Source organism: Setaria italica, chromosome VII (genome assembly GCF_000263155.2).
Source record: "Setaria italica strain Yugu1 chromosome VII, Setaria_italica_v2.0, whole genome shotgun sequence".
NCBI lineage: Eukaryota > Viridiplantae > Streptophyta > Magnoliopsida > Poales > Poaceae > Setaria > Setaria italica.
Window position 1 is genome coordinate 33,856,100 of NC_028456.1, and position 12,876 is coordinate 33,868,975.

Below are 12,876 nucleotides of genomic sequence, written 5' to 3' on the forward strand. Positions count from 1 at the left end.
AAGGCTAAACGGCTAGACAAATCTATTAAGCCTAATTAATCCATCATTAGCAAATGTTTACTGTAGCAACACATTGTTAAATTATGGACTAATTAGGCTTAATAGATTCATCTCACCGTTTAACCTCCACTTATGTAATGGGTTTTTATAAATAATCTACGTTTAATACTCCTAATTAGTATCTAAATATTCGATGTGACGGATGCTAAAGAGTACTAGAGCAGAGCCTGGTTAAAAATTGGAACGGGTGAGGGCTCGAGGGCTTAGTTAGCTTACTGAATCCGGACATCTAATTCAGCCTCCTTGGAGGTCGCGAACACGACTTGGGGTGTGGGTGGGTGGCTTCAAACGAGGGAAAAGCCCCCCTGCACTTCACTGAGGATCACGCAACATATTGTAATAGTACAGTCGAAGCAGTCAGATCCATATCGAGGGCGACTCAGCAGGCGTGGCTCCCCGTGCCACGGGCTGGAAAGGCGCCCAGCGTTCCTGGTTTCAGAAGCTTCTCATGCGGGAATGGCCACGCGTGTGCGATCCCAAGTCCGTCCAAAAACGGCTTGGCCCTTTTGAGGACGGCCTGTGGCTATAGGCTAAACAAAAGAGTAGTAGAGCTCAAAATCTTAGGCCGCGGATTATATTGGAGCAAGTAGTCAGTCGTTGCGCGCTAATCGTGGCATCGCAAGTCGGAGCTGCAGACCAACACTCCACACTAGCGCCCTACTGCTGGAGGCGTGCCTGACAGCCTGAGGAATACGTCTTCTCCGGTCGAATGCTGGTTTCGCATACGTCTTCTCAAGGCAGCTACGGATCAGATTGACCAGCAATTATGAGTAGTAGCGCTTAGCCCTGACAAGGACGCGGGTACTCTTGACCGGATCCCTAACAGACTCCCGGGATGACTAGGTCCGTCCGATGATCCGATCCGACGTGCTCGACGCGCCCACCGGTCTTTTCACGTCGTACGCTACAAGTTGGGGCGCGTCCATGGCGACCGCCGGGACCGTACCAGCAGCTAGCAGCGGAGCAAAAATCCATTGACGACGGATCGCGCCGGGCCACACACGAACTGCTCACGCTTTAATGGAGAGATCAGGATTCACAAGGGGTGGGGGGTCCGACTGCCCCCGATCGACGCGAGCCCCCGGTCGGTCTGATCGGACTCACGCGCGCGCGGGCCTCACCGGTCGACGGCGACGGCGGGTCGGCGGCGACGGTGACCGTGACATGTCAGCAACGCAAGGCCGCCTAATTAATCAGGGGTTTCTACTGTGCAGCGTCCTACTACTGCTATTGCCCGTGTACTGCATGTATGGTGTACGCATGCGAATAAATACAGGCACATGCCGCCCTTCGCTGGTGAGCCTATTAAATGGGGCTGTATGCCCTCAGGATGAGGAGGATCCGCCACACCTACCGGTCGGTGCCTACTGTATGTATCATCAAGCACGAGACAGTTTGTTAGCTAGCCTCGGATCGACGTGAACAGGGCCGGTGATTTTTTTTTCCCTTTTTGGAGGAGGTCAGCATAGCCGGTGATTAGTAGTGACTTGTGAGAGTGATTGATGGAGAAGAACGGCCATTAAGAGGATAAGCCTGAGATTACTGTGACGCCTACAAATGTGAGTAACTAGTAAAGGAGCTCTCCATGAATTGTTCCTGAAGCTAAGCTGCTCTCGCCGTATTGAATTGTCAGCAACGAGCTTTGCTTCGCTAGTCGCTTCCCATGCAATTAATGCACTATCATACACATCGCATTGGATCCTTCCTCCGCCGATCCCATTCCCACCTACTACTACTGCCTGCTACCACTAAAATAAAAAGAACTCGAGAAAAAGAAAAAAAACACTACTAATCGTCTTGTCGTTAATTTGCTTGGTTAATCATCAAAACACTAACCAGCACCGGCACCGGCAGGAAGGCATCGAGAGATTTGCTAGGCGATCGATTGCGGGGCACGCAGTGGAGCACTAGCCGCAGCGGGAGCCGGGAGCACCACTGGCACGAGCACGATCATCACCGGTGTCAGTGGCAGCACTACTCGATCGCCTTCTCCTCCTCCTCCTCATCCGCCACGTCGTCCTGGACGTCGGGCCCGGCGGCGCACGAGGACGACGACGAGGAGCAACATGCGGCGGCTTCGTTTCCTCCGCCGCATTGCTCCACCGCAGCTGCTGCGGTCGTCAAAGTTGTAGCAGAAGCGGTGGTCGCGTCGCCAGCGGCACTGGTGGTAGTGGCCGCCGTGCTCGTGCTCGTGCTGGTGGTGCAGCGGCTGCCACTGCTGCTGCTGCTGGTCGTGCTCGTCTCGGCGGCGGTGTCGGAGGGGGAGGACGACGCGAGGCCGAGGAGCAGGTCCACGAAGGCGCCCACGATGAGGTGGTGGTGCTGCTTGCCGTTGATCCGGAGGTACCAGGCCAGGAGCTCCTCCAGCGCCGCCCAGTCGCGGAGCCCGTGCGCGGACACCATCTCCTCCATGGACGCGCGGAAGTCGCCGTACGGGTCGCCCGAGTCCACCGCCACCGCCACGCTGCCCTCCGCCAGCGACTTCGACGACGGCGCGCACGGCTTCGCGTCGTCGACGTCGTCGTCTGTGTCGGGCGGCGTCGTCACCGTCTTCGTCTTCGTCTCTGTCTTCGCCTCCGCCGGGGATGGGGCGGCCGTCGCGAGGATGGAGTTGGACGCCGGCAACGGGCCCGGGTCGAAGAAGAAGCGGTCGGTGGACGTGCGCCCGAGGCTGCGGATCACGGCCTCCGACCACTCCTCGGACGCGGTGGTGGTCGAGAAGCTGTCGACGTCGTCCAGCAGCTCATCGCCCTCCTCCACCTCGTCGCCGGCGAGGGAGAAGAAGTCGACGTCCGCGGCGGGGTCGTCCAAGTAGACCGAGTTGACCGTCTTGTACATTTCGCCGGGCGACGCCCCGCGGGCCATCAGCTTATTGTTCCCGGCCGTAGCAGGGGCGCCGCCCCGGCTTGCACCGGCTGCTGCCGACGTCGTGCAGCAGGGCTCCTCGCCGCCGGCGCCGGCGCGGAAGGAGCCGGTCTGCGGGTTGGTCCCGCAAGGGGGCCACGGCCACGGCGGGGTTGCCGCGCCGGCGGCGGGGGATGAGGAGGGGGTGGAGTCGACGATGAGTCTGGAGAAGATGGAGGCCAGGCCTTTCTTGCCCATTTCTTGGCGGTCGATGGATGGATGGATCGAGGGAATGCAGCGGGGCGACGATGGATGGAATGGAGAGAATTAATGGTCCCGAGCTCGAACGACTTGAAGGAGATGGAGAGAAGGAGAGGGAGAACGGGGAGTTGAAGTGTTGAAGTGGTTGAGGAGTCGGAAGGAAGGAGAGGAGGCCGGGCTGAGCTCGTCAAGCTGAACGCTGGCTGAGGCTGGCAGGCTGCAATTAAGGGAGGGAGGGAGGGAGGGAGGGAGGAACATGGGGATGGGCCCGTGGCTCATGCATGTGCCCGTACTTGCTCTGTTGGTTAGACGGAGATTACAGGGACTGGCCAGCATTGGCCACAAGAGACGACGACCGTGCCATTGTTTGGTGTACACACAATGCACTTGTGTTACGTAGCACATGACGGAGCTAGGTCAAATTTTTGCATGGCAAAAAATATGGCCACCCAAAGCCATCTTACTCGCATTCCATTTCTGACTGACCACCCAGCGTTATCAGTTACTCCATGACTCCTCTCTTTAGTTTCTCTGAAACCATGCCTCGTGCTTTTATATTTTTTAATACATCCCTCGTCTGAATGATTATGAAGCCGAGAACGCATGATTTCTAGGCTGTCGGATCAGGATGGAACACTTAACACCGACTTGTATTTCTTTCCTTATCTTCTCCTAAACAGCACAGCTGTTGCTGCTAGACGGTCTCTCCTCTCCCTCGTTGCCATTGTATTGTGACGAAGTATACTTTAGTGCGACGAAAATCAATGCTGTAACTGTAACCACCTTTTGCAACTGAAAGTGAGCTTCATTTGCATGCCCATCAACAGCAAGTATACACGGAAGGAATTTGAAAGAGACCCTGCACGGCTGCACGAATGGCACGGCAATAAGCTACCTGTACTCTTGTTTCTTGAGACGAACTACCTGTAATCTTGTTGCAAATGCGGCACAGTAGCAGCAGCCTAGGATCCGGGTGTGGATCGACCATCGATTGCATTGCACTTGCACGGTGAGAGTAAATTAAAAGCTCACGCCCCGTTGGTTGGTGGGTGCAGGTGCAGCGACCCCAACGAGTTACCCCTTACTCGGCGCGTCGCTGTAGCAGCCGCATGCAGTAGCGACCGGGGCGGCGGCAATGTTTCATTCCGAGCGGACTGCTGCTGGCCACTGTGTGACTGTGTCACGCTGTCACTGTGCACGCCCGGGCACGCACCTGACCCCGGGCAGGGCAGGCAATCTTTGCGTGCGCGGCGAGCAGAGCATGCTCCGTAACGGCACGAACCGCGGGAAGATGCTGCGGTTCACTGTATGGGCTCGATCTTGCCGTGGTTCGAAATAGCAACGCATTTTGATCTAGTTTTTTTTTTCATGTCCTGCCGCGGAGATCTATCTGATGATTCTGATCGCTTGGCCCCTGCACACCACTGCGTGAGAGTTAGGGCCTGTTTGCTAACAAGGTGTTAAAGTTTAACACTCGTCACATCGGATGTTTGGATGCTAATTAGGAGTATTAAATATAGACTAATTACAAAACTAATTGCATAGATGGAGTGTAATTCGCAAGACGAATCTATTAAGCCTAATTAGTTCATAATTTGACAATATGGTGCTACAATAACCATTTGCTAATGATGGATTAATTAGGCTTAATAGATTCGTCTCGCAAATTAGCACAGAGTTCTGCAGTTAGTTTTATAATTAGCTCATATTTAGTTCTTCTAATTAGCATCCGAACATTCGATGTGACACTGTTAAAGTTTAACGCCTCGTATCCGAACACCGCGTTAGACTGATCGCCGGTGCGGTCACCGTCGATCCATGCGCCTGCTTGGTTTTTATAGTATTCGACAGGCATCCTGCTGGCGCATAGCATAATTGCTGCACGGTGCAGTTTCGTCCTCAGAAAATAATGTTTTCACGGCGGGCTGGAACCGGACTGACCAGCCCAGCATTTCATTCTCTCTCTTTTTTTAAAAAAAAAAGAAAAGAAAAATGAAAACTTCCTGCTGGACAGTATAAAAAAGAAGATGTCCTGGCTAGAAGCTCGTTCCGTCATCCGTGGATGCGGAATAGGCGGAGACAAGGGCTAGTACCAACGTTTATTTACGAACAAGATAAAATGGAAGATTCGCAAGGTGTGTTTGAAACAGCTCTAAAAAAAAAAGGTGTGTTTGAAACTTTGAATTCGTGGCCATGCGCGCGCATTGCTTCAATTTTCATTTTTCTTTTTCCGATTTGTGTTTATGCTTCAATTTCCAACCTTCTCCCGATCTGTGTGTACCGGTTCTCTTCCGTACTCCCGTGGTCCCGCCGATCAAAACCAAGATATCGGCCAAACTTCTTTTACCTTTCGACCATCTGCTTGGAAATGATAACATCCTTTTTTCTTGCAGAAAATTGCACAGTAATAAGTAGCGGAATCGGAAGGATAAAGATTTGAATTGCCATGTTTCCCTACAAATTCCACACAAATTCGGAGGATGTATCAGTGCCACTAACATTTATAGTTAGGATCCAAGGGCTTCGCATCAACGAGCGAATTTTCCCCAGAAGGGAAGAGCAGACAAAGAAAGGCAGGTACTGGTAGCTCACTAGCCCTGGCTGGTCAGTTTCATACTAGATCCAAAAATATCGAGTACTGGCGCCAAACGTGACGGCGACCATACGCAGGAAATTAAAAGCCCTGTAGCAGGGAAATCATGCGGAAGGGCTGAGGCGCTGTCGTCCGCTGGTCATGCAATCCCCATGAAATTCTGGCAAGCCTACAAAGGAGCCGAGAGGTACGTGCGCCCAAGCGCTTTGACGACGCTGCACGCCCGCAACCGACGTTCTTGGCATCTTCCTTCCGCCGGTGGGAGCTCCACCAAACAACAATAGCATAGTATCCGTTGATCCGGTGTCGCAAATGCTGAGTCCTCGTTGCCTGAATGGAGTAGAATGCAATGATACCAGTCGTGTTCAGAGACAGAGACTTTCAGAGTTCAGAGTTTCAGATCCCGATGGCCTGGATTATTGATTGTCTGATGACCTACATTGGTAAATGAAAGAGGAAGTTTTTTACGGGCTAAATGGCTGTTCGTTTTGTGCCTGCCGAGAGATACGTAGGTAGCAACACGATTGGGGCAATCTGCAAATTAACACAGGAGAAGCTACGACTGTAGACCGCCGTCGGTTTGATCTGTTGTTGTGGCCGTCAGAATTAACAAGCTGCTTACTTATCCTTACAGCCAAAGGAACACCGTGCCTGATCATGCTTTACTAGGCACGTGAGCATCACATGGATACATGGTTGACCGCACGAATAAAACATATATACTAGTGTTTTTTTTTCCACTGTGATACCAAGCTCAGAGTCAGACGATGTGGAGGAGTTTCAGAATTGTCGGCGCAGCATCAGCTTTGCTGTCCTGGCATATACGTGGCCTGTCGCCGGCGCTGCAAACCACTCCCGAATGCTACTGAGATAACGAAAGATCTCAAGACGATCCCTCCTCACCTCGTCAGTGCGCGCGGCGAGCGTGCTATTATTGGAACTGGCTAGTTAGTAATTAAATTATTGGCTTCAGCGACAGCAAGTGCACACATGGCTGTATGATTTGATCTGAAACTACCTAATACCGCCACATTTTCTTCGTGGATGCACGCGTACGGGCGCATACGCACTCCAATTATCATCCAACCAACAGTGCGAGATATAAAATCCTACTACAAAGCTATAAAAATACACTAAAAATGAACTACTGGCGGTCTAAAATAAATACTGATGACGATGCTTGTCCAATGGCTAACGTGAGTATACACACAAGATTCTACACATTAGTAGCTCATTTTCACCCTATCACTAACAGTAGGTACAGTACCCAATTGTCTTTTCGTATGCATGGCAACCGTGGCGCTGTGCATTGGCAACGATCTCCCGCTGTACGATGCACTGTAGGTCCATGTGAAGCTTCAGTCGCCCGCATGTATGCGTACGCTCGGTAGAGGCCGGGCCAGTCACCGTCGCATGCATGTGTACGACGACCCTACAGATACTGCTGGCCGGAGCTGCCAACCACAGTGCCGTGTGCAGAGCCATTTTAGCTGCACCTGTAGTTTTTCACGACACTTGGTGAGGCGGGTAGAAATCTAAAATAATCTGGGTACACACTTACGACATGTACGCTACCGTCTAGATCTGCTTGGAGCTTGTAGCTGGCTGTGCTGATGTGGGTGTTCCTAGATCTGTTCCAAGCTGAAACTGAATTGTCAGTAGTGAGAACGACACTTGGTGCGGCTGGGAAAGAGTTGCTAGCCTTTGGGCCCTTTTCGGCCTGGTAACAAGCATTTATAGGCCGCAAATATGCAATCTGGACGGCGGGGTGATGGGCCGCTCTCATGGGCCTCCAAGGTGACGAAAGGAGTCTCCTCTCTCTTGGAGTTACGCATGGGCGTGGCCCAAAGCCCAAAGTTCATGACCGCGCGTACGGCCGGATTCTGTTGGAGTTCGATGACATCTCTCAAGAGTCAAGAGGATGTTTTGGGTGCGGTGGCGTAGAAATGCACAGACATCATCATCGGCGTGGTTGGGCATGAATGCGAATGCGATGGACGCCCATGCGGGCACGGAGAAGAGGAGGTCATGAGCGCCATCGGTACGTGTGCCACTCGCGTCTACGTTCATAACGATCGGGCATCAGCGGTTTTCTTCGATAACCGTCCGTCCTCAAACCGTCAAACGCCTTCTTCTTCTTTTCTTTATACGTTTGAGTAATGACTTAAAAGCTGGCAGGAAGGAGTCAGAAGCAGGATCAAAGAAGCCCATGGATCTTGCATCTATCCAGCTACTGAGACGGAGCTGCCTGAGACGACTGAGTGACCGAGAGACAAGAGCATAACTCAGCAGGTGGCTGCTTTAAACCGCGCGCGCAGGAGACGAGTATATACGTAGATGGATGCCTCCTCCCTGCAGAGCTGAGGTCGCAACATTATGGCGCGCCTTGATGGCGCACTTGTAAGCAGAAGCAGGCACGCAGAGACGAGCCGAAATGAATTAAATCCATGGGCGCGAGCTGGCTCTTGGCTATGGCTAGCGCGGAGGAGTACGTACGGCTCCTACTACGCGGCTCTCCTCTCCTCTCCTCTGCCGCCACTACTAAATTCCTGTGACGCAGCACGCAACCATCGCCCGTCGCTTCGAGCGAGCTGCATCTGCATTGGCATTGCGTCGCGTCGCGTCGCGTCGAGCCGCACCGCACGCCATTACTCGCGGCGATCCTCCCCTCCTCCCTCCCCTCCTCCCAACTGCATGCATTCATGCCGCTTTCTTACTTCTGCCCTGCCGCCCGCGCGCGTATGATGGATCATGTTATATTGATGGTACGCCTCGATTCATTTCAAAGCTCTCTCTCCCTCTCACGTTCGCTAAACAAGATGGAGATTGACACCCTCGTCAGAGACAGAGACAGGACATGACCTTCAATGTAATACGTACGACGTGGTTTAGTCTCGCATCGAAAATTCATCTATTGCTCGGTAAACCGTGGCTCTTCTCCCCCAATCGGAAATTCAACATTGATCTGGGGCGTTAGATCCTGACCGGATGGTCCAGGAAGAAGACGTCCCTCTGCCTCTGCTGCCTCGGTAGGCAAATGCAGAGGATCCTCTCCCTGCCTGCAAGCAAGTGATCCCTGGTCCACTTGGAAGTGACCTCTGTTTTCTTCTCCTATGCCCTTCATTATATTCGGTGCATCGCTCAGCCAGTAATAAGTTAATGCGCCTTAATGCTTAGTAGTAAGCTCAGGTTCCGCAGGTGCTTGGCTTCCGCTACAGCATGCATCATTGAGTAATGATGCCCTTCTTATTTGCTTCAGTCCTCTTCAGTGTCCCTCTGCGCGTTGCAGTGGGCACCAAGGCCTGCACCTGGCAGACCATCAATCAACTGCACGCGACACGTACGGGGTAGTAGTATTCAAACACGTTTGCATAATCCTGTTGAAAGTTGTTGAACGCGACGCGCCATCTCTCCATGACTCCATGCAGCACAAAACCGCTCATGGAGCAGGACTGGACTCAAGTTCGTTCCTCTTCTTTGACACGAGAACAGTGCCGAAACCACAGTCACTCCGGCCAGCTGCACAAATCAAAGCCCAGCTGGACCAAACAGAACAGATGCAAAGAGCACCGCACTAAATCATTGCACACCACGACTTGCTAGGTTTAAATAGAAACAGAGAGAAGAGCAGCTCAGGATCAATGTTCTTGCATCTGCAAAGGGTAAAGTTCCATTGCAAATATTAATTTTCTTCAGCTAAACCGGAGGGAGATTACAACTGAAAACACCACCGCAACCATAATAAGTCTCCACCACACGTACCCTACAACGACACAACCTAATCAACAGCATCCAAATAAACTAAGCTGCTACAACTAGCCTCCTGCTAATGAGGAAGGAAGGAAACCCTGTCCAGTGGATGATCCAACGGCAGTCACTCCCCCACCCCCTGATCGAGCTAACCGTCCGTATGAGCATCCACTGGCCGGGCGCACCATCAATCTTGGCTCCTTTCTTCACTTGCGCTTGCCGCCGCCACCGCCGGCCTCGCCGTGCAGGAGGTCCACGAGGCAGGGCTGCTTGCAGTTGATGCAGGTCGGGTAGTCCTTCTTGGCCACCATGCAGTACATGAGGCAGCGGGTGCAGGCGCCGATCACCATGGGGGACTTGCTCCCGGGGCTGCCGCCGCTCGAGCTCCGCCCGTCCGACGACACGCACGAGCTCGGAGACGACGAGTCACTGTCGTCCTGCCCGACCTCCATCCCCACGGCCGCCGGCGGGGACAGGTTCAGCTGCAGCTCCAGCCTCGCGCTCCTCACCCCGCTACCGCTGCCCCGGCTCATGGCTCACTCTCACCACCTGAGGATCACAGACACCACAACCTATCAACAAAGAATGATGAACAAGAACACAGAGCAGATACAGAGCTCCTGATACCTGAAGCAAGCCTGGAGGATGGGAAGAGGAGATGAGAACAGCGAAAGAGATGAGCTTTGATGCGTCTGGTTGAGCGGCTAGGAAGTTATATAGGGCAGGGCAGGCAGGGGGTGTCAAGTAGGGGAGAGGTCAATGCTTCTCTTTACTTGGCATTAATGCAAAATAACAAAGCCCCCACGTCCTCCTCTTCTTCCTCCCTACTGGACTACTGTCTCCTTCAAATCTCCTTCTTTCTCTCACTGTGATCCTATCCTAGTGTCTAGAAGATCACAAATTGAAGCCCTGCGATATTCATGCGGCGTCCTCCAAGATGATGTTTTACTCCACAAAGATGACATAAGGTTGCAGCACTTGTATTCAGCTGCTGGAACCAAACCGCTCTACTCTACTCCGCCCCAACACGCCCTCCCTGCAGCTGCAGTAAAAATGTAAAACAGAGACACCCATGAAGTATGAACTATGAAGTATGAAGGGAAGGAAATATTGTCTCCAGCTAGCCATCAGTTGAGGTTTACTCTTCCTTTGATAACCCTTTTCATCTCTCTCTCTCTCTCTGTGTGTGTGTGTGTGTGTGTGTGTGTGTGTGTGTGTGTGTGTGTGTGTGTATGTACATACATATACATACATACATACATATATAATATGTATGTATGTATGTATGTATGTATGTATGTGACTCCACCGTGCAGTGCAGAGCTGCTGGCAGGCAGTACCGGTGAGTAATTTTACGCCATACTGTTGGCAGCAGCTGCATATAGTTTTAGCACCTTGAATGCTCCTTTATGGTGAGATTTATGGCCGCAGCAGCTGATCAAAGGGTTCTACTCCCATCTAGCAAAGTAGTAAATGTGCATCGATGAGCCACTGCTTATGTGAATCGACTCACCTTAAATATTAAAGCCACTTTAGGTAAATATAAAGCCTTTTTTCTCAATGTTAAAAGTATGGAGCCTGTGAAGAGAGGCCGGCCGAGCCGTGCATATATTACTTACCTGTGCCTTTGCAGCCTATATCCGTCAATGCCGTTTGCTCTTCAATGAGCTTCCATGCTTTACTTTTGGTGCCTCAAGGATGCAACTTGTGAAATGACATCTAACCAACAAGCATTTAGAACCGCGTTGAGTATTTATTTCCATCCTCACAATCAGCTTATGAGTCACTCTACTAAACCTGTAGCACTAAATCCATCTCTTACGGAATCGTTTAATAAAAGAAGATTTACTCTTGCCAATTTAATCTGACAAGCAGGTCTACAGCATCTTAGGGTTGACTCTGAGTAGCAATTCCGATTCGAGTATGTAACTATGTTGATAAATGACAAAACACACACATATTCTAGAGCGTGGTCAAGACCTCCCTCTGCACCAAAAAGGAATGGTACAGAAATTCTCATTGCTTTTAACAATTCCAAAGTAACCAGACTAAAACATGCCTAATAGAAAAGTACCAGCAAAACATACTATTTCAGCTGAAGTTTTATTTGCAACTCTCTAGCCGACTCTGGAGATTTTCTGCGCTAGCAACACAATGAAGGAAACGTCCAATCCAATTATTTAGCACTGTGCATGATCTAGGCTTTCTCTGCATGATTGAGGGATCAGGAGGCATAACATATTGCAGAGACGGAAGTGTATTATGCAAACATGCTAGTTTAAGCTTCTCATAGAATAGTTTGCAATAGTGAGAAGAATAAACTCGGATTAGAGATTACAATAGAAGGGATCCTACTCACTTGGTTGGATGGATCCGGCCGAAAACGAAAAGAGCTGCCTCACGATCCTATTGTACTTCAGTCAGGACCAAGTCAAGTTATCAACAGTGAAGACTGACACACAATAGGATCCACTCAAGGTGAGATACTCACTCCTGAGCTGTTAGTCATACTCATACGTAGATATGGGCGACATGTCATTCCCCGAGAATGATTTTGCCATCGAGACCTCTCATCTGCATGCCTTTAAGTTCAAATACATATAATAATAAACCAAGTAAAGGACAGTCAGATCTTTAATTCTTATGCAATAAAATCAGCCACAGCCGAAGCAGAGCACTTCAATGTTCTAGCTTTGAATTACATGTCAATTTCACCAGACTAGTCTGAACCAGGGTTATCAATATCCTGGTGGCAGAAATTAATATATGCACACATAACTGTATAAATCACTGAAAAGATGAAACATGTACAATGCAAATATTGATTGAACCATGGCATCAACATATTTAATTGAGACTTCAAGACTTATGGATACAGCTAAGAGTTGGCCGACACTTTGTGAACTTTATTGATTTTGTAGTGCCTTAGGAAACCGTTTGTTTTACATTTTGTGGCACCCTAATCAAGATATTGGCATTGCTTAAAAATTCAGCAAACTACAAGCTCTCTTTCAACATTTATAAGCTCTAGGCGTCTCTGGCATCAGCCATGGATAGTCCAATGCTAGCAGTTAAGTTGGCATCGTTCCTCAAAATGTTTGTAAATTACCAAAAAAGATGAAACATCGACATTGCATTACATGATCGAGCCATGACATCAACATAATAATCGAGAATTCGCAACAGTCCATAAACATTTTTGAAACTGTTTTTTGAGGCAAGTTTTTGAAACTTTTGATAGTGCAATGATGTCTTGAATTGGGAAACCTTTTGACTTACATTTTGTGGTACCATAAAAACGATATCTCGGGTTCACTTAAAAATTCAACAAATTTGAAGGCCTTCCACTGAACTAAGGCCCTGTTTGG

General features: G+C 50.4%; 2 protein-coding genes across 2 annotated transcripts; both read right to left on the reverse strand.

Moving 5' to 3' along the window:
- Positions 1 to 1,579: 1,579 nt before the first annotated feature.
- Positions 1,580 to 3,665, reverse strand: LOC101755899 (transcription repressor OFP13-like). Its single transcript, XM_004977288.2, has one exon. It carries the CDS (start codon positions 3,160 to 3,162, stop codon positions 2,035 to 2,037), a length of 1,128 nt encoding a protein of 375 aa, XP_004977345.1. The 5' UTR covers positions 3,163 to 3,665; the 3' UTR covers positions 1,580 to 2,034.
- A 5,728-nt stretch (positions 3,666 to 9,393) lies between these two features.
- LOC101756306 lies at positions 9,394 to 10,553 on the reverse strand. Its single transcript, XM_004977289.2, has 2 exons — positions 10,136 to 10,553; positions 9,394 to 10,057 (listed from the first exon to the last, which is right to left on the reverse strand). Exon 2 carries the CDS (start codon positions 10,039 to 10,041, stop codon positions 9,715 to 9,717), a length of 327 nt encoding a protein of 108 aa, XP_004977346.1. The 5' UTR covers positions 10,042 to 10,057; positions 10,136 to 10,553; the 3' UTR covers positions 9,394 to 9,714.
- Between the last annotated feature and the right edge of the window lie 2,323 nt (positions 10,554 to 12,876).

What these genes read in the sequence shown, in the direction of transcription:
- LOC101755899 (XM_004977288.2), bottom strand. Translation starts at nt 3,162, where the DNA reads ATGGGCAAGAAAGGCCTGGCCTCCATCTTCTCCAGACTCATCGTCGAC.
- LOC101756306 (XM_004977289.2), bottom strand. Translation starts at nt 10,041, where the DNA reads ATGAGCCGGGGCAGCGGTAGCGGGGTGAGGAGCGCGAGGCTGGAGCTG.